Consider the following 20,439-nt stretch of genomic DNA (forward strand, 5'->3'; position numbering starts at 1 on the left):
TAATTAATGGGACTCAGCAAAATTACACTGTAAATTATTGGAACCTGACGGTGAGAGGAAATAAGGTTCTGGTAGATCCAGAAGGATTGTTATATGATCCCTCCAGGGAATGAGATAGAAATGGGAAGAATTCACCTGTAATATTGTCCCGGGTTTTCCTTGGCCCCCTCTGGACGGCTAGATGTTCTTATGTTGCACCCTGGGCAAATGTATCATTGCTAAATGAAATTTGGGCAGATTACAAGTATTGTAATAGTTCTGAGCATGACACACCCGAGGGTGTGGGTTTGCCCCGAATAAAATACAGTATTATAAATTCACAAATCCAGTGAGGCATGTATTTTGTATGTGGAAGAACTGCATATAAAGTACTCCCTCTAAACTGGGAAGGGATATGTTCACTGGCATATTTGGCACCCAACATTACTGTGATATCAAATATTTCATCTTCCCAGCCCCTTAACATGGGGAGTTTTGCACATAGGTACAAACGAGGGACACCCATATCAGAGGAACAAAAGAACTGGGTATTTCAAGTACTACATGTTCTTATTTCAGGATTTGGAATTTTCTACTTACATCTGGCAATGATGAACATGTCTGCTGAATTAGCCATTGCATTTAATGCCTCCAGGGAGGCCATAGGAAATGTACAGCTAGAAATAAACTCTGCAGCCCAATTGGCGATACAAAATCGTCTTGCTCTAGATTTGATTACGGTACAACAAGGAGGAGTATGTGTTTTAATCCAACATCAGTACCAGCAAAAATGCTGCTACTTTGTCAACAAATCATCAGAGACCGAATTGGATATTGGGAAAATAAAAGAAGAAGTTCAGGTATTTAAAAAGGGGGGCCAACATGAAGGAGGCAATTTAAGTTTATCCTGGTTATGGTCTTGGCTTGGCGGGTGGGGTTGGTTGTTTAAAGACATACTTTTTATAATAATAGCTATTATATTAAGCTGTTTGTTAGTACAGTGCTTACCTGCTTTCTGTTCCTGTTTAAAATTGTGTAAACTTCCTCCAGTTAAAATACTAGAAACCAATCGAACTATGATGCAGAGAGAAGAGATAAATTCCCTAATGGCTATTGATACCACTATTCTCATTACAGATACTGGTTGCTCATACCCATCGGTTGTTTATGTCCCCATGAATGTCAATTCCAAGGAAGTAGGAGTAAAATTCAACATATATGAGGAAATTTAGAACTCTTTTCAAAATGTTAATTATGTTCAGGGAGAAAAACTCAAAAAGGGTTGATTTGTAAGAATCCATTTTGTATTGCTCCTTTTCTTTAAAACCCGTGTAGTTTGAGCATTCTCTCTGAATGCACTGCCTATCACATATGTTATCTTATGTATATTTGTTTAAGTAAAATAAGCCTGGCTCCACACCACAGGCTTGCAGCTGGTTTCTTTCCCTAGCTGGGGCACGTTACTCATTATAATCATGTGGTAAAAATAACTAACCGACCTCGGCTGTTGTATTTTGGAGAGGGAAAGGCTGATATCTATACCTTTGAACCACGCAATCCTTTGAAGGGTCTCAAGAATGTGGGAAGTCAGGCATCTGCAGAAGGGAGTCGAGGACAAAGCAGGGAATGGAACCGGTGTGTGGAAACTGATTACCTCCTTAAAATATCTGTATGACGTATATCATTATTTACATACTTTATGTATCTTTTAATGTATGAGTATAAATATCACTGTTAAATGCTCCATGCTAACACACTATACTTCGGGCCAGGGATGCCAGTGGTAAACCTGTCCTCTTTTGCTGCAGCAAAAATAAATAGACCTTTGGTCATTGATTTTTCACTCCGGCTCTCCGTGTCAAAACTCACTTACAAATGCATTTAAAAAGATCTCTAAAAACGTGCCTTACAAGCTTGTGACTGTTGGTTCTTTGAAAGTTCTTTGTCATAAGCCAATCCCCCGGCTTGAAAGGGTGACCAGGGCCTTCAAGAGGAGTCGGTAGGCTTGCCTTGACCTGTTGGTGGATCAAACGCAAATCTTTAGTCAATTGTTTACAATAGTCTACAAACAAAGGATATTGTACTTCAGAAAGCTTCTTTGGTCGTGGTACCCCCCAGATATTGGCTGGCCTTCCCATGACTATTTCATAGGGGGATAATCGTGACTTGCTACTGGCAGTCGTCCTAATGGACATTAATGCCAGGGGCAAAGCATCTGGCCATTTTAAATTGGTCTCCGCACAAATCTTAGCTATTTTGCTCTTCAAAGTGTAATTATACCTTTCTACAAGGCCTGCTGATTGTGGGTGATTTGCAGCATGAAATCGCTGTTTGATGTTAAGGGCGGTACAGACTTTCCCATTACCTCATTAGCAAAATGACAGCCATTGTCACTCCAGACTAATCTTGGTAATCCGTATCTAGGAACGTATTCTTTGAGTAATATTTTGGCGGTATAGAGGGCACCATTGTCTTTTAATGGGTAGGCCTCTAACCATTTTGAAGACATACATACTACCACTAACACGTATTTCAGTTTGTTACATGATTCCATGTGGATAAAATCCATCTGTATAGCCTCAAAGGGGAAGTCAGGAGGGGCAAAATGGCCAGGGGGCGTAGGGGTCCCTTTTCCTGCATTGTGTACTGCACACACCATACAACTTTTGAGCAGCTTTGGATATCATGGGATTACTCCAAACGTGGACCAAAGTTGTCTTGATGCCTTGGGCACTGATGTGTGCAAGACTGTGGACCATAGTAACCATAGCGTGTACATAACAATTAGGTAACATCCATCTTCTTCTGTCTGTGTCATCAGTGTAACAACCCTCACTGTCTAGTCTACCGTTCTTCTCCCACTGTTCCCTTTCCTCTGCTGTTGCTTCTGCTTGAATATCTCTCACACACTGCAAGGTATTTTCTAATACTTCGCTCTTGGGCTCCCCCCGAAACTACTCTCAATGTATGCATTGTCAAATGGTGCTCGTGCTGTTGCTTTCGCAGTAGAATCTGCAAAAGCATTTCCTCGTCCTATATCATCAGTAATTTTCTTGTGGGCACTACACTTAATGATTGCGACCTGACTGGGCAAGCTGAGAGCATTCAAAAGTGCCACAATCAAGTTGCCATGCTGAATGGTAGTGCCATGTGATGTGATAAAGCCTCTATTCGCCCAGAGTCGCCCAAAATTATGAGCTACTCCAAACGCATACTGGCTATCAGTGTAGATATTAACACTAAGATGTTCACTTATTTCACAAGCTCTGGTGAGGGCAATTAATTCTGCAGCCTGTGACGAATTTTGCATGATTCTATGAGATTCAACCACTCTTTTTAATGTGGTGACGGCATAGGCTGCAGTGGTTGTACCGTCTGGTAACTTGAAGCAAGACCCATCTACAAACAGCTCTCCCTGTGGGTCAGATAGGGGAGTATCTGTTAAGTCTACCCGTCCCTTGGTTTCTTCCTCAGTGGCAACAATGCAATTATGATCAAATTCCACATTGTCCTGAGGGAGGGGTAGTAACGTAGCTGGGTTCAAGACATTGCACCGCTTCAAAGTAATATTTGGACTGAACAATGTTAATTCATAACCCGTTAGACGAGCACTGGTGAGGTGCTGCATCTGTGTCTTATTTAACAAAATATCAACTGCATGAGGAACCATCACAGTGAGCGGATTGCCACCAACAAACCCTTCACTTTGTTTCACCGCAGCAGCTGCAGAAGCCACTCCTCAAAGCTTGCGCCACAGTGTCCAAGGTGGAAGAGAAGTATGCACAAGGGTGTTGTCTCCCACCTTGATCCTGTGTCAAAACGGACAATGTACAGCCATGTTTTTCATGCACAAATAAAACAAATGGTTTGCTGTAATCCGGATTACCCAATACAGGAGCAGAGGACATCGCCTTTTTTAATTCCTGAAAAGCCTCCTCACATCTGTCAGTCCAAGGTACAGGAGAGGGCACATCTGAAAGTGTCAGAGCAATCAATGGTTTTGCTATAAGTGAAAAATTTGGAATCCACTGTCTGCAAAAGGATGTAAATCCCAAAAATGCTCGGACTTCAGAAAGGGTGCGTGGTGCAGTCATTGTATGAAACAGTTTAATTATGTCTGGATGTAATCTCCTTCCCTCCTTAGAGAGTAGGTGTCCTAGATAGGTGACCTCCTCTCTACAATACTGCAATTTTGGGAGGGACACCTTATGGCCCAGGGATGCTAAATGATGTAATAATGCAACAGTATCAGTCTTACAATGTGTCATGGAATCTGAGGCAATTAAAATATCGTCAATGTACTGCAGCAGTGCAGAGCCTGAAGGCGGATTGAATTTAGTCTAGTTGACGTTTAAGACACTGATTATATATACTGGGACTCTGTACAAACCCTTGTGGAGCTCTTGTCAGTGAAAACGATCAACCAAATATTGCAAAGCTGAACAAATATTGGCTTTCTTCGGCAATTGGAATACTAAAAAACGCATTCTTCAAACTGATGACGGAGAAATAACACGCAGAGGGTGGGACCATAGTGAAAATACTATTCATGTCTGGGACGACAGGAAACTGGGAATGACTATTTTATTTATTTCTCTGAGATCAATAACTAATCGATATACTGTGTTATCAGTAACTGATTGCTCATTATCTGATCTATTAGCATCATTTTGTTTCTTGACGACAGGAAGAATTGGACTGTTACAGGGGTTGCTCACTATTTCCTTTATTACACCTGCATGCACAAGATCAGAAATGACTGCCTTGAGCCCTTTTTCGCTTGCTTTAGGTAATTTGTATTGAGGAACACGAGGTAACCGGGCACCTGGTTTGATTTTTATTACAATAGGGTCGATATCCATAATGCCTACATCATTTTTGCCTTTGGCCCATAAGCGAGGGTCTATTTCCTCTACCTCTGGGGTTAAGTCGTATTCCTGTGAAAACATGCACCAGTAGGGGCAATGCTATCCATAGTTATATAGACACCATCCATTGAACAGTGAATAACTGCATTTAATTTGTTTAACATATCTAATGCAAACAAGTTTTCATTGCAACCTGAGGTTAAAGAGAGTGGCGTGTGTACTATAAATGGTCCTACAGTTACTCTCTTAGGTGCTGAGATGGGGCTCACCACGGGGATCCCAGAAATCCCAATTGACGTGGTATGAAGCCCAGACAGGGGAGCCCCGGAGACTGCAGAATGTGCAATAGATGTTCTGGTGGTACCAGTATCTAGGAGAAACTTATGGCCCTCTCCTTTGATTTTTACATCGATATAGGGACCACTCTGATCTACAGGAATACTTACTCGCCCCTGGCTCTGTCTGTGGCTGTCCTAATAAGTAAAGGATTCATCAGCATAATATTGCCGTTCAAATGCATTGTCAAAAATATTAGTGTTATGCAGGACCTGGTTTCCATTCTGCAAATTCTGACCATTTCTACCTCTTCCTCGCCCTCGTGTATTACCTGACGTGTTCCCTCTATCAAGTGGCATACTTTGCCTTCCTTCCAGTAATGGGCAAGTATCACGCCAATGGCCATCTTGTTTACAGTAGGCACATTGGTTGATATTCAATCGGCGGTCTTGGGGTGGTGCAGATGCACATCACCCTCGACCCCTTCCCCGTCCCCTTGGTGGGCCACCCCGTGGCTGAGGGGTTGTGTCCGCTGGGGATATGCCTGCTGTAATAGTACTTTTTTCTTCAATTCTTTTACTGACTTCTCATTCTTTTCTAATTCTTCCTTATACAGGCTCTCCTAATATTGTGCCATCTGTAAAATCTCTGCCTGTCCCTTCGTCATCCACGAACTCTCTGTTGCTTTTAATTTGTGTGATATTTCAGGTAGAAGGCCATTAACAAAGCGTTCCACAAATAGCGTGACACCTGTTACGGTGGCAAGGTCTTGACCGCTAAAATCTATGAACGCTTGTTCAATTCTAATAAAATAATCTGGGACATCTTCACCTGTTTTCTGTTTACAAGTGGCAAGTTTTCCCCAGTCCACAGTTTGAAGGGGAATAACAGTTTCTAATTTAGTCAATATTCGGTTAGGTAAATTTAAAATATCCTGATGAGGCAAGGCTCCTGGTGCCCTGCGTGTTTCATGTTCTTCTAAAAAAAAACATGTAGCTCCCAAAGTAGGCGCATCTTCTACTCTTCTAATTTTATGCCATACTTCAGGGCCCAATAAGACCCCAAAAAAATAATCAATGTCTTTGAGGGTCATGGTGGTGGTGGAAATTGCAGTTCTAAGGTCACGATAGAACCCAGCTGGATTCTTTTGAGGATCCGGCAAATCCTTTTTTATAGCCATCACCTCTTCCCTTTTCCAGGGGACATGGACAAACTGAGCCATAGATACCGGAGGCGGTTGGTTGGCGGCAGCTGCAGCTGCGAGTACAGCAGCAGTTGGAGGACCAGGATGTACTTCCCTCATTGGGAATCCCTTTTCATATATTTTTAGGACTTGTTCTCTAGCTAAAATGCAAATGCGTACTCCCTCTATTAGGTCCTCACCCTCAGTTTACAGGCTTCGCTATCACGCCAAAGTTGGTGTAATTCTTTTTGATAAGGGACGGGGGTAGAGTCCCTATTACCACAGCACCAATCTGCTTCCAATTTTTCAATCATGTATTTAATTGCTAATTGCTGTTCAAAATGTGGCATATTTTGTACTGTGTGAATAATATCGGTATGAGTGTAAATAGGATTTGCCATCCAAGTCCCTGACTGATTTTTGATAACCCGTTTTTCATCCTCACCAATAGTGGAGGGTGTACTGGGGGCCGAAATTAGCTTCAGTGGTGTGCTCCACATGGGCGATAGTGTATGAATGGTTGTATCTTGTCGGCGTTGTCTATTTGGGGTATTAGAGGCAGAGGACCTTATTGGTAAACTTGCAGTGCTGGATGGTAATGGTGGAGCAGAGGGCGGAGAAATTTGGACTTGGACTGGGGTCTGTGTTTGCTGTGGCACGTGCTGATGTGGGGGTGCACCTGGATTTCCCAAATTTTGCCCTTGCCCTTGCCCTTGCTGCTGTGCCCCCATGATAACTTGGGATACTGCAGGGGGGGTGTAAGGTGGAGGTGCAGTGGGGCTATTATCTAACATCTGTAGCAATACCTCATCTTCCTCTAATGCATGTTTGGATTCTGTCTGCTTTGATACATAACTTCCCTCCACCCGGGCTCTATAGACTCTATCTTCAGACTCAATTATTTTCTGGGTTTGGGAATGGTGGTATTGTGCTGCTTTTTGCATTATGGTTTTCCTTTGCTCTTTCTCTACCAGTTTATCTGTCTTAATTTTTCTTTTGGTGGCCTCGGTTTCCCATTTTCTGTATACCTCAAACATGTGTTGTCTAGCCTTTTTATGAAACAAACATTCCTGTAGGTAGGTTATTTTCTTTAAATCAAAAGAACCATCCCCCGGCCACTGGAGGTCAGGACAATGTCTAGTATATCTGCGCCATATACTGTTATACAAATTATTCTCTAAACCATAATCCTTTAACATGTCCCACCCTGGTGTTCCCTCTTTTGGGAATCGGTTGTTTTTTATCTAAACGTGGAACATGATTTTGACGAAAACAACGACATAGCCCTTGCCAGCATTTTTTATTTCCCATATCTAACCTTTTAAATTTCAAAATGTAACATGCAACAAAGAAACTTTTTTTAAACCGCTTTTATCAAATGTTTACCAACTTACAAATTGGTCCAGGCCTGGGCAAAATATTCAAGATTAACAAAACACGTGTAATACAAATTGTCAAATGGTACCTTGTACAAATGCAAATTTACCAAGAACTAATCATTCCCAAAATTGATAACAGTTATCCAAAAACAATTATTCTCTCAAATGCAAGTTAAAGCAGACAAATAGCCAGCGAGGAACAGTCTTACCTGACTATCTGCTTTTCCTGGATTTCTCTCCGGCTGCCCGTGTCAGACTAATTAGTCAAGTTAAAAACCGATGTTCAGGGTCTTCGCTGGGACGTCATGGAAAGCGGGGAGAGGCCTGCCCGGTGGATAAGATGCAGCTGCTTTGAAACTAAGTCTTTGTGCAGGGGCCCCTGGAATCTACACCTCCGGAACAGCGTCCCCCCACTGGCAGCACGTCTCGTGACAGCACTACTGAAGACATCCACTGGAAGGTCCCTGTTCGGGCGCCAAATTGTAAGGCACGTTTTTAGAGATACTTACAAATGCATTTAAAAAGGAGTTTTGACACAGAGAGCCGGAGTGAAAAATCAATGACCAAAGGTCTATTTATTTTTGCTGCAGCAAAAGAGGACAAGTTTACCACTGGCATCCGTGGCCCGAAGTAAAGTGTGCTAGCATGGAGCGCTTAACAGTGATATTTATACTCATACATCAAAGGATACATAAAGTATGTAAATAATGATGTACGTCATACAGATATTTTAAGGAGGTAATCAGTTTCCACACACCGGTTCCATTCCCTGCTTTGTCCTCGACTCCCTTCTGCAGCTGCCTGACTTCCCACATTCTTGAGACCCTTCAAAGGATTGCGTGGTTCAAAGGTATAGATATCAGCCTTTCCCTCCCCAAAATACAACAGCCGAGGTCGGTTAGTTATTTTTACCACATGATTATAATGAGTAACGTGCCCCAGCTAGGGAAAGAAACCAGCTGCAAGCCTGTGGTGTGGAGCCAGGCTTATTTTACTTAAACAAATATACATAAGATAACATATGTGATAGGCAGTGCGTTCAGAGAGAATGCTCAAACTACACGTGTTTTAAAGAAAAGGAGCATTACAAAATGGATTCTTACAAGCTCACCTCCCTACAACACCAATGCTGGGCAAATAGGTTATGACCCATCAAGTATTGTATTTAGTTTTGTCATAGGAAAGAATGCCTGCACTGCAAGGACGTTTATTGCATGTTATGTGTTTTAGCGAAACAGACTTCTCCAGACAAACTAAAGTGCAAAACTGTGAACATAAATAAAGGACCACTGCTAAACAATAGACTCGTAATACCAGGTTGATGCTAATTTCAAAATTTGGTCCCAAAACAGTTAATTCAAAATAGAATATAATAGCATCTTATTTACAGATCACTGTTCGAATAGATAATTCACATTTCTCACTTCAATCTCATAAACAAATGACTAATTTTTTATGTCAGATCTTTACCACGTACTGCCACTTTGGGTAGGATACCTTCAGTCCATAAACCTAAAGAGTTTGTATAATGCACAGTAAATCTCCATCAACATCTGATCCTGTGTTTTAGGCAACAGTTGTCCCCATTCACAGAGCAATTATTTCACCATAATGACTATCTGAGCTTATTTATACTTCTATAGTTAGCTTAATGATTTAAGTTTCTCGATCCAATTTCATGAGTAGAGGATAGAGTACTTATTATTAATCTTACAAGGTGTTGCCATCTTGGAAAGGTCACTTTCAATTCATAAATCTTGGAAATTTGTGCCATACTGAATATATTCTCCATATTTGTCAGCATACAATCTTACATGTTAGGTAGCAGTTGTCCCCGTTATAGTCTGCCATTATTTCACACCCAAAATGCAGTTAATCGAAGAACAAGTTACATCATTCACCCTTCCTCTTACTTCTTTGATTGTCTGATAATTCCTTATGTTTTCAAGACATAGGGATAGACATGTGAATCTGCATAGTCCATACATTGGCCTTCTTGCCCAGAACAATGGCCAGTTTACTATCATTATCAGTTCCATCTCATGAAAATATTTTCCAGGAGATAATGGTCCTGAAAATTCGGTATCCATACCATTTCATCTTGCCCCAATGGGCATTTTCATCAATGATAGCCGTTTAATTCCAGATATGTCCCCAGTGTCATAATTCTAAATGAAAAATATCTAATGTTATTTGCAGGCTACACTGTTCAACTATCTTGCAAAAAATACTAAAAACACTGACACATAAAAGACATTCCTCATTAGAATTATTCCTGCAAGTCAAATTGTGGTGTAATCAGTTTATAGCTAGTCCATTTCCATTACTCAACCTAGATGTTCAGCTAGCTCTTCTTCCATGTTCACCCCAGAAGGGTTTATGCTACCCAGATTTAAATTATAACACGTTTCCAGCCTCTTCACTCTCTCTGGGAACTTTCCATGCCTTTGAAATGGAGCATAACTTATATCAAGTTCAAAATTATGAGATTGGGGACATTGCTGGAATGAAAGGGCTACTATAGAGGAAAATGCCCACTGCAGCAAGATGAAATGATATGGACGCCACATTTACAGTTCATTAAATTTGTTACTGGTTGTAAATTGCAACCAGTTTTTTGCACTCACTAAAGAGTACATCTGGGCCTAGAATCCTTCTTTTTAGCTTCATCTAGAGATAGCTTTTGCTGCCTTGAATGATACACAGTGAAAGGGGCAAGTGGTCTGCCCTGAATCCATTGGTTGTTGTGTCTTTCAAATATTGATCAGCCGTCAGACATCAGTCGTGATGTATGGGATTTTGACTCTTCACAAGCATACTGACTGTTTATTGAAAGAGTAGTTGTATGAGTATGCATTATGCTGAGAGTTCATCTTTGTGCCATGCTGTTGAGACCCTGGAGCAGGAACATGGCAAGTCCTGTTACCTCTGCAGAGGCGAATTATGACAGTCTCTATTGTTGTGTGGGTGTAAAAATGCTAACCCTAAAGTTGTGTGGGTGCGAAGTTGCTACACAGCCCTGGAGATTTGTGGCTCTGCAGAGCTGGACAATGGCAAAGTTTAGCACCTCTTCCACAATGAGCCTAGGCCGCTCTTTGAGACATTATCCATCCCCTAGAGAGCTTGTCATTGATAGTCAAAACCAAAAAAACAGGGAAAGGTGGTGACAGATTGATGTAAGGCTAAGGCTCAGACATGAGTATCTCAAGCAGGCCTAGCTTTTAGCTGTCATTCAGCAGGGTTGAATTGGCCTGTAGGGCAATCCGGCATTGCCCGATGGGCTGGTCTGACAGGTCAGTGTGTGGGTAGTTTTTTTTACTAGTTTATCGGCATACTGTATGGCCAGTTGTGCTAGTATTTACTGTTGATTCCCCTGATATTGCTACAGACATTTCCTGCAGCAAACACAAATGCACGCAGGCTCACAAACCTTGCAAAAAACCAATGCAGCATGTCCCTAAAATGTAAAACTGACCTGATTTACAAAGTGAGCAGGGACCACTTTTATTTTGGTGCCCGGGCCGATTATTTGCCCCAGTCCGACCCCGCAGTTCAGTACTTGTAGTGTTAGCACATTGTAAATGCAGAACTGGAAGTACCAGAGTGGATGAGCTGCTAATGCCTTCGATGTGAAAACTCAGGGGGATATGGAGCGTGGACCCATAGATAGTTTCAAAGGCAATGTATATCGTGTGCGACCCTTTCAGCCAATCCTGGCCTTTTCACAAATAATCCTTTTAAACAAACAAAGTCCTGGCTTTATAACCAATAATTTTTTTACCAAACAATTCTAACTATAAAAGCTAAGCTACAAGTGCCATAATGTAAAATGCAGTTGTCTAAAATGCAAGGGATTGTGTGATGCACTGCACGTCAGCCACGTGTATGGATCTTTAATGGGAGTTATTTGTATTCCTTAAGCGTGGAATGAAACGAACAGCATTTTAGATCCTTGACCGCTCTGCAATTGATGCATAGCCCTGAAACATTTAAACCACCTCCAAAACCTATACCTTTTGTTTTTCGTTACTAAACAAATAAAAAAAATACTTGTACTAAGTATGCAAAACTAATCGACAGAACATGATGCAAGAAGCGCTTGACCTCTCTCCTTTCCTTCTGCTTAATCACTGACGTGGACAGTTTAGTGGGAGTGGAGAGGTTTAGAGCAGTGGTTCCCAACCTGTGGTCCGGGGACCCCTGGGGGTCCGTGAATCCATCTCAGGGGGTCCGCGAGAGCCTAGAAAATGAAAAAGTTTTAACAAATATTGACAAATTAGGTCCCCAGCTTCCAGTAATAACTCAGGTGGGGGTCCCCGGATTCCCATGATGATTCAGTGGGGGTCCCTGGGTTCCATTAATGTTAAAGTGGGGGTCCACAGAAATCAAAAGGTTGGGAACCACTGGTTTAGAGGGCAATCTTGTCGTCATCGATGACGGCAGAGCAACATCAGGTAACGTAAAATGCACAAAACCAACGACATATGGACAGAAATGCCTGGACCAAGAGGCATACTAGTACCCATGTGCACTCGGGCACACATGAACAAAAAGCACTTTCATGCTGACACCGCACCCACACATGCACCCGCACAGCATTTAGCCATGTTAACATGCAGAGGCACAGCAAATCCCATTAGTCATCCTTCTGCATACAGGCCATCACACATAAAAACACTAATGCACGGAAACTAAAAGACATATAGGCACATAAACACACTCAGGCCTCCAGGAATACTTAAAAGCACAGTTACTGGCAGCTGAGCATATACAGGTCAAGACACATACATGATCTGTTTGCACACAAGCAACACAAATTGATGGATAAAAGCACACAATACACATGCAGGCAACATGCTATCACAGATTCCATCATGAACGCATGACTGTTTTGTAGATCACTGGACGCCCAGCTGCGAGTGAATACATGAATGACTATATAAAAGCATGAGTGCAGGTTAAACAAGCATTTACAATGCAATGGGTCTCGCGTTTGCTCAAGTTAGAGCTATTAGCGTTGTAAATTCCTAACTGGACTTTTCTTGCCACATAAATTGAAAATGAAAAGTAAAACAGTTGACAGAAGCAAGCTGTTTCAAAGCACCACTGCCGCCATGATGGTGAGCGCAAGAGTTATTGGCTCCCTGCATGAATGTCTAGAAAGAATCCTGGCTGGGATGAAAGGCAAACTGAAACCAGCAGAGGGGCCATCATATGCTGTAACAGGAGGAAGCGTGACATAGTGTGATTGGCAACAGAAATGTTCACTTAGTTAAGTAGCCTGGGGAGGGAACTCAGCACACAAAGGAGGGACATGTCACAAAATGCACCAATAAAAATGAAGCATTAAAGACAAGCACAACAAAGAATGAATAGCAAGAGTGACCGTGGTTAAAAGTCCACAGAGTGATTACAACAGACTAGAGCGCTTGCACACTCAACCCTAAAAAGGGATGCTGAGATGTGGGTGGTGTGGAATTTACATGGACTGATAAGTGTGGGTTCATGAAAGGGGAGGTCTGTGTAGCTGATAGGTGGATAGACCTTGAAAGATGAATGCATAAGATAGGATTAGGCTAGTTTCGTAGTGCAACTTTCACCAGAGGATTTGTGGTGCTTCAAAGCTATAGACGGAAATGACAAAATTATATTTATACATAAAAAGGTATGTTTTAAGAGGTGTGAGTGGATCACTAGCCCATTGATCCATCAATCCATGCACTCTCACTTGCCTATTCATCGAACCACTTGCTTCTCATTCATCCATCCAGCATCTAGCCATGCACTCGATCACTAGCCCATTCATCCATCAATGCATTCACTCGCCACTCAACTTACTTGCCGATTCACTCGTGTATCGAACCACTTGCTTTTCATTCATCCATCCAGCATCCAGCCATGCACTCACTCCCCCATCCATCCATCCATGTACTCATAGATCCCTTCATACATTAACTATTACTCATTTATCCATCCATACACTAATTCATCCAACCATTTGTACTGTTGTGTGTGTATAAATGACGGAACCCTTTTGAAAGACTCTGTAGAGCTGTGATGTAAGTGTTGTAAGTTTCAGAACGTGGTGAAGTGAATGCAGGTTTAAAACATTGAGTTTGCAGTTACACGTGGAAGAATAAAGAGGTGTAATACATTGCTCTGTGTGTGGGTATTCATTGGTGGGTACTCAGACTGGGAGGATGCTGCACCATTGACTCAGTCATGCAGTCACCGAACCATACAACCACACTCACAAAGTTACCGATCAATGAAAAACTTTCAATTCTAGGAAAATTTGAGATTGCTTTGAGACTATGATGATTAATGTATATTGCTTCAGTGCCTGAACTGTCTCTGGTACCGCTTACAGTTCCTTTTGTAAAAACTTCAGCTTAAAGCCAGGTGTTTGACGCTCGACTAATTAAGCGTGGAACATGTTATTTTACATCTAACCTCGGTTGCAACCTTATATGTGCTTGCTTTTGCACATGTGTAAACCAACATCAATTTTATGTTGATACCTTAAGTTTATGTGATAACATATTCATAAATGCCTATTAATATTGATTGTTTAAAAGGAAAACACAGAAGATTAGCTTTATCCACAGTGAGCTATGTGTTTACCATCAGTGGTGTAGCTTGGTCAGTAAGATTGGGGGGGTGAGCTTCAGTTTTTCCGACAATCAAGCTGGCATATGTTTAATACATTATACAACAAGTAGGGTGCATGAGAGGGGACTAGGGGGCAAGGGAAGGGGAGAAGAATGCAGCTTGGTAGGAGTCCTAAGAGCGAAAACACAATATTTTGTAAGATAACCAATATTATTGAAGACTTTCAAAACAAAGAGGGGGAGAGTTTGTGTGCGTTTTTTGTCTGTGTGTATGCAAAAATTCATGGTGAAATCCAACAGACATTTCACGATACCTGACTGAAAGCACCTGTACCTATTTATAAGGCAATATAATTATTAGAGGGGTGTAGTACCCCAGACAACCCCACCCCCACCCAAAGCCATGCCTCTGTTTACCATATTCAAAGAAGCATGGTAATTAAAAATGCAGAAATGCAAAGGTGCCTCATGGTGCCTTATTCCAAGTCGCATGGTACCGGAAAACAGTAGAACTGCATGCAATGTCACCATCATTGTGCAGTAAATCTGCCCCACTATCGTGCAATTACAAGTTATTGCCCATGGAATGGAGAGTTACAGTGTCAGGCTGATTTATTTTTCAGTCATATCACCGCAGTGTGAAATCCCAATTCCATGGGGTTTAACACATCCATTTAGAATGAGTGGAGCGGGGGAGGGAAGAGGCAGGGACAGCCCTTGTATCTCAGGGTGCCCCCTCCCTTTCAGTGGCTCCCTCTAACTCAAAATATATCTCAGATATGGAAGACCTCCTCCCCCCTTACAATCTGCAGGTGGGGGCGCGTTAATTTGAGAAACACCACTGGGAAGAAAATGCTTTCTGGCAGAGGAAGGCATTACACCCCCCCCACCCCCTTTAGAAAACAAGCATTGCAAAGCCAATAGGTCTTGGCGATGAGAGAGCTATTGACTTTGTCAACGTTAATGTCTTTCAGCCATGTAGCCCAAGAGCACACAATTTAAGAAGGTAAGCTGTGATTTATCCTTTTTTCTAGTCTGTCCCTTTATTTTTGTCTATTTTTGTTTCGTACAAAGCATGTTAAGGCAGCTATAAAGACACAAGTATACATCACCAAAATGCATAAATAAATAACTAAGCAGGATGCTAAGATATTTCTGAGAGATGGATGGATGGATGGATACAAGGATGGGTGGACGGACATGTACGCAGGCACAGATTTTAAATAATACATCTACAAATACATCAAGTATTTAAATGTTTGAGTAAACAATAAAGTATGTGTAACAACAAGTGTGTAGATATAAGGAAAAGGTTAAATGTATACTTATTAATGCACAGGTGTCCCACACACACACCTGCCAGAATTGCAGATGATGTGACCAGAGTGTAACCAACATGTTTCTTTTGAGACAGCGCATATTCCTTATTGCTTTGAATGACTCACAACTTTAGGCTATGTTGGCTGCTTTTAGACACATAAGTTCCATTGTTTTTTCAGTGGCAGCAGTTATAATAGCTCCGCCTGGCCTGGTCTGAGGTTGGAAAAAAAACCTGGCTCCTGGTACCGCCATTATCCTGTTTATTTATTGCTGACACAAGAGTCCTTGTGTAGAAGTGGGCCTGGGTGCTGTGATTGTCAGTGGCTGGATAGGATGCCTTAACTTGGAGAAGCGTGGTGGGCAGATGGTGCATAAGCACCCCCATGGTGTACCGTTTATTGAACATAACAGTTTCCTTTACTTGTCCTTTTTGCACACAAAAACGCATTCAAGTAAATTGCATTTACCTGGACGAATACATGTTGGTTGAAGCAGCAGGAAATTAATTGTTTTCACAAAAATGATTGCCAGAAGAGGTCTTAGCTGCTTTTTACGGAGTAAGAAGCTTAAACGGTTCATGTTTCTTCTTTGCTTTTATTACATTTTTTTTTGTAATGTTAATTTTTAATGACTATTGATACAGTACTATTTCGTTCTGTTACTAAGTACTCTGAAATGAAATGAAAACAATGTCATGCAAGCGATTATGCACTCTAAGTGCTTTGTTTTATGAGTCATTGTATTTGAAGCACTATGGTGAGAGTGGAGAAAAGCTCAGGCACTTGTGTGCCGTGATCAAACAAAGAGAAAAATGTAGCTCCTAAAACAGGAGCTGTGGGTGGACACAGTACTTGGTCCACGCTTTGGGGCAGGGTTAAACACAAGAAGAGGCATGATGCACACATGCCATGGACAAACGGGGACAAAGGATATGAGCGGGACAATGGAGCAAGCAAATGATAAGCCTATGGGCAGGCTGGAGCCCACAGACTGTAAATATGTTTCTTCGAGGCAGTGCATGCACTGTCTAGCTGAGACCTAATAACAAGCATTTGCAATGGAATGTGTCTTGCATATTTTAAACACTTGTCATCTTTTTACAACAGCGCCCACGAGTAAAACCAAAAAAAAACGAGTGGAAACTGAGAAAAGATGACTTAACAAGATAAAATGCAGTTAGCTGTAAACAACAAAACTTTGCAATTTTGTTTGTCCTGCTGGGCACGTTTTTGCCAGTCACAAGCCTTCTGTTTGCGGGGCACTGGAAGTTAGAACAAAATAGTACCTCGATCGCGTCGGGAGCAGCGGACGGCCACTCATTAAGTTGAAATCAATTAGTGCTTGATCCCTGCTCCACACAGAGGAAGGGAGATGATGCTAGACATGCCTTTGAAGAATTACAAAGCTGTATAGAAGAATGCCAGACAAACCAACAAATGGTGAGCGACAGGCGGGCACCAAGCCCATTACTGAACACAACAGCTTCTCCCATGTGAGAGGCATGCGCAAGCACTCGCAGGCTCGATCCTAAAAATGGGGAGTGAGTCTTGGTCGCTACTGCCAAGGCATCATGTACCGTGCGTAAAAAACATAGAATAAAATAGGGTCTGGTTCTCCATAGTAAGAAAACCGTCCCGCTTGAAATCAAGCAGAGCTGAATTTCATCAAGTGATTCTCACTTGCAATGAGGGTCAGAGTCTTTGACTGATGGAAAGCATCTAACGAATCTTGAACAAAATGCAATAAAACTATATATATTAGTGCAGAGTATACCTACGTTATTCGGCAGGTTTTAAGATAGTCCCCTGAAATTATAAATCTTGAGATGAACTGTGTAGGTGCGGTACAAATTCCACATTACTCGAGTCACGATTCCATTTCTTAAATCTAGCAAGTGATTCATCCTTTTGTTTATGAGTTAATTACGTCGTGCAGTTGCAGCCAGGCACGTGCGAATCGTCTCTAATATCTGACAGCCACACAGATGTAGAACAAATTTTTCCCCTTTATCTTTTTTTCCCATATTTGCTAATCCGCACCCCACCAGTTGATACATTTTAGCAGATTCTTCAATTTAAAAAAGCAAGTAAACATTTCCTAATAGGAGACAGAAGGGATAGATATAAAATCAATTCGTAAATAAACGAACAAAGAAAGTAGTCTGCAAGCTGGACTTGTGTAACAGACTGAGTTTGCTTAACTGTGTTTATTTTGTATTGGACACAGCACACGGATCCGGACTATTCTGCGGCTTACGTCATCATTGAAACAGACACAGCCGACGGCCTGAAAGGCTATGGATTGACATTTACTTTGGGAAAGGGAACAGAAGTTGGTAAGTTATTTTTACGCGCAACTTTTGCATCTAAAGGCCTGAGAGTATCGAGTGAATGGGGGAATTTGAGCGTTAAGGGAATGTGTATTTGGAAGCATTCACTAATGTAATGTGGGTCCTCGTTGCCCCCTGGCCCTCGTTGCAGAGGACTGCAGGCCTAACTCTGAACTAGATGTCAAGCACCCATCCTAAATTATCCTGATAAGGATCGCACTCCTTTTGTTCTACTGTGGCACAAAACGCCTCTTGAGATCAGCACGGTTAACAAAGACGAATCTTGTCAGCTTCATCACTAAGAAAATCAGGAAAGAATGGAACTCGCTCTTCGTCCTAAAAAAAGTTAAATTTTTCCACCCAAAACGGACTTCAGTAGGGCAGCACATGTTGGGCCTCTCCCGCATGTGTGGAGGTAATATACTTCTCAACATACCTCACAGTTCCATAATGGCATCCCTCTTGCTGGACCTGATTCAGCAAGGGTGTAAAGAAATATGACCACATCACCCAACACTGATTTAATTTCACTAACTCCTTCAGGCGCGCATCACAAAGACCATCTGTGTCACTTTCCGTGCCTGCAGAAACCCCAGCATACTAGATTGAGAAACTAGCCATTCCTAAAAAAATTACACTACACTTGGAACCTCGGAACAGCATCCCTACTGACATCAAAACTGCTTCTAACCTCTGTGTAAGGAAGGAACTAAAGACACATTTTCTAATTGAACATTGCTACCTCACTGGTTAGGTACTGTTCCTTTGTCTGCCTTTTACCATTATTTATATTGTATGTGATGCTCTGACCCTTCTGTTAAGCTCTTCCTTGTTTCTTAGCTAGGTTTACACTATACATACTTACATGCAGAGATGGTAGAAGAGATGTTTTGTGTCAGTAGTGTTGTGAAAGAGGAGTGACAGGTTTATCGATATTTGTATTGAGGCGGAAGAGAGGATCTCTGACCAAATTAAATCTCTTGTTAGTGAAACAGTATTATGGCAATGCTATAACTGGAAGTAAGATGGAGGACTGTGAAGAATTGGGTTTTTGGTTAAGGGGGTGAAACCCCTTATCAAGCAACAGCCACAATCCACATCAGGGTAAACCACAAAAGCCACTAAATAAACCTGTGCTTAATCATCTGGTAGCTTGGCACAACAACAGTCTGGCTTAACTTAGAGGCACTGTGTTAAATATTGATGCAGCACACAAACCGTAATAAAGTGAAAACACAACCCAAAAGATATCCCACACCAGTTCACAAAAATAGTGTAAACCTTAATAAATAAAATGAGACCAAAACGTCAAAAGTCCAATCATTAGAAACGAAATATGCAATTTTAAAGAGATAAGTAAAAAAAGCACCAAAAACCAGAAAACTCTAACTGTGGGTATCTGGCCAGGCCGACCATGATGGAATGTGGGCCGAATGCAGGGAACAGGCTTATGCAGCCGAAAAATGTACCTTCTCAAAGTCCGGCGCACAGAGCTCCAAACTTCAGGAGTTCACAGAAGAAGCTCAACAGAAGCCATCCAAGGGTCCAGGAATGGGGGAGGCATGTCTGGAGGATCAGGAACTCACTCCGGCAAAGGCCAGTAGAGCTCAGGTACGTCCAGTTTCAGCTTCGGGCAGGGCCATTTGCAGCAGGCCAGCTGGGCATTTGCAGGGAGGCCTTTGGAGCTTTTGTCATGTAGCTCAGAACGGGAGGTCAGCCAACTGACCCTTAAATTCACTCTGGTAGTCCTGGGATCAAGAAGCAGGTGAGGCCTGAAGCAGCAAGGCAGTCCTCTGAGGGTTCAAGGTAAGCTTCAAACAGTAGGGCTGTCCTCTGGTAGCACCATGCAAGTCCTCTAAGATACGAAAGCAGCCCTCAAGCAGCAAGGCAGTACTCTAAGGTGCAAAGCAGTCCTTCTTGGGGTCCTCCACAGGTCCAGGAGTGAACTGATGAGTGGCTCCGGGGGTCCAATATTTGTACCTGGTTCCACCCTTTGAAGTGGGGGTTAATTTGTAGTCCTTCCCCACATCAGGTTCTGGAACGTTCTTTCCTTCCCCTATCTTCCCCTGCCCAGGCTTCAAGAAGTCTAGGGGGACATATGACTGCTGGCAGGTTCCCTTGTGAGTGTGCTGGAGTCAGCTCTATGAAAACTGAGTGGGGCAGGGACCAGCTCCGCCACTCCCAACCTGACAGAATGGTTCAGCTACACCTGGGTCCTATTGTTCACTCTCTGGACCCAATAAGCATACCTGATGGGGGAGCAATTAACAGATCCAGGCAGCTGGAAGCTCCTAGAAGCCCTCAGAAAGGTTAGGATAGGAAAATGCCAACTTTCTAAAAGTACAAAAAAACATGGTGATGGATGGATGGAGTGCTTGAATTAATCTTACCCACTGGTAATCACTGTGGCCGCGTTTCAATCCATCGTTTTAGCCAACATGCCACCTCAGTTTGGATCCAGCCATATGCAAATCAGCCTTGACCCTGCACCTTC

General features: G+C 42.2%; 1 protein-coding gene across 1 annotated transcript in view; it reads left to right on the forward strand.

Annotated features, from left to right (window-relative positions):
- ENOSF1 (enolase superfamily member 1) overlaps positions 1-20,439 on the forward strand; it is a 289,050-nt gene that overhangs the window by 25,673 nt on the left and 242,938 nt on the right. The window contains exon 2 of the mRNA XM_069219981.1: positions 17,843-17,951. Coding sequence (XP_069076082.1) covers positions 17,843-17,951 — 109 coding nt within the window. The remainder of the gene's footprint in view (positions 1-17,842; positions 17,952-20,439) is intronic.

Source organism: Pleurodeles waltl, chromosome 2_2, assembly GCF_031143425.1.
Source record: "Pleurodeles waltl isolate 20211129_DDA chromosome 2_2, aPleWal1.hap1.20221129, whole genome shotgun sequence".
NCBI lineage: Eukaryota > Metazoa > Chordata > Amphibia > Caudata > Salamandridae > Pleurodeles > Pleurodeles waltl.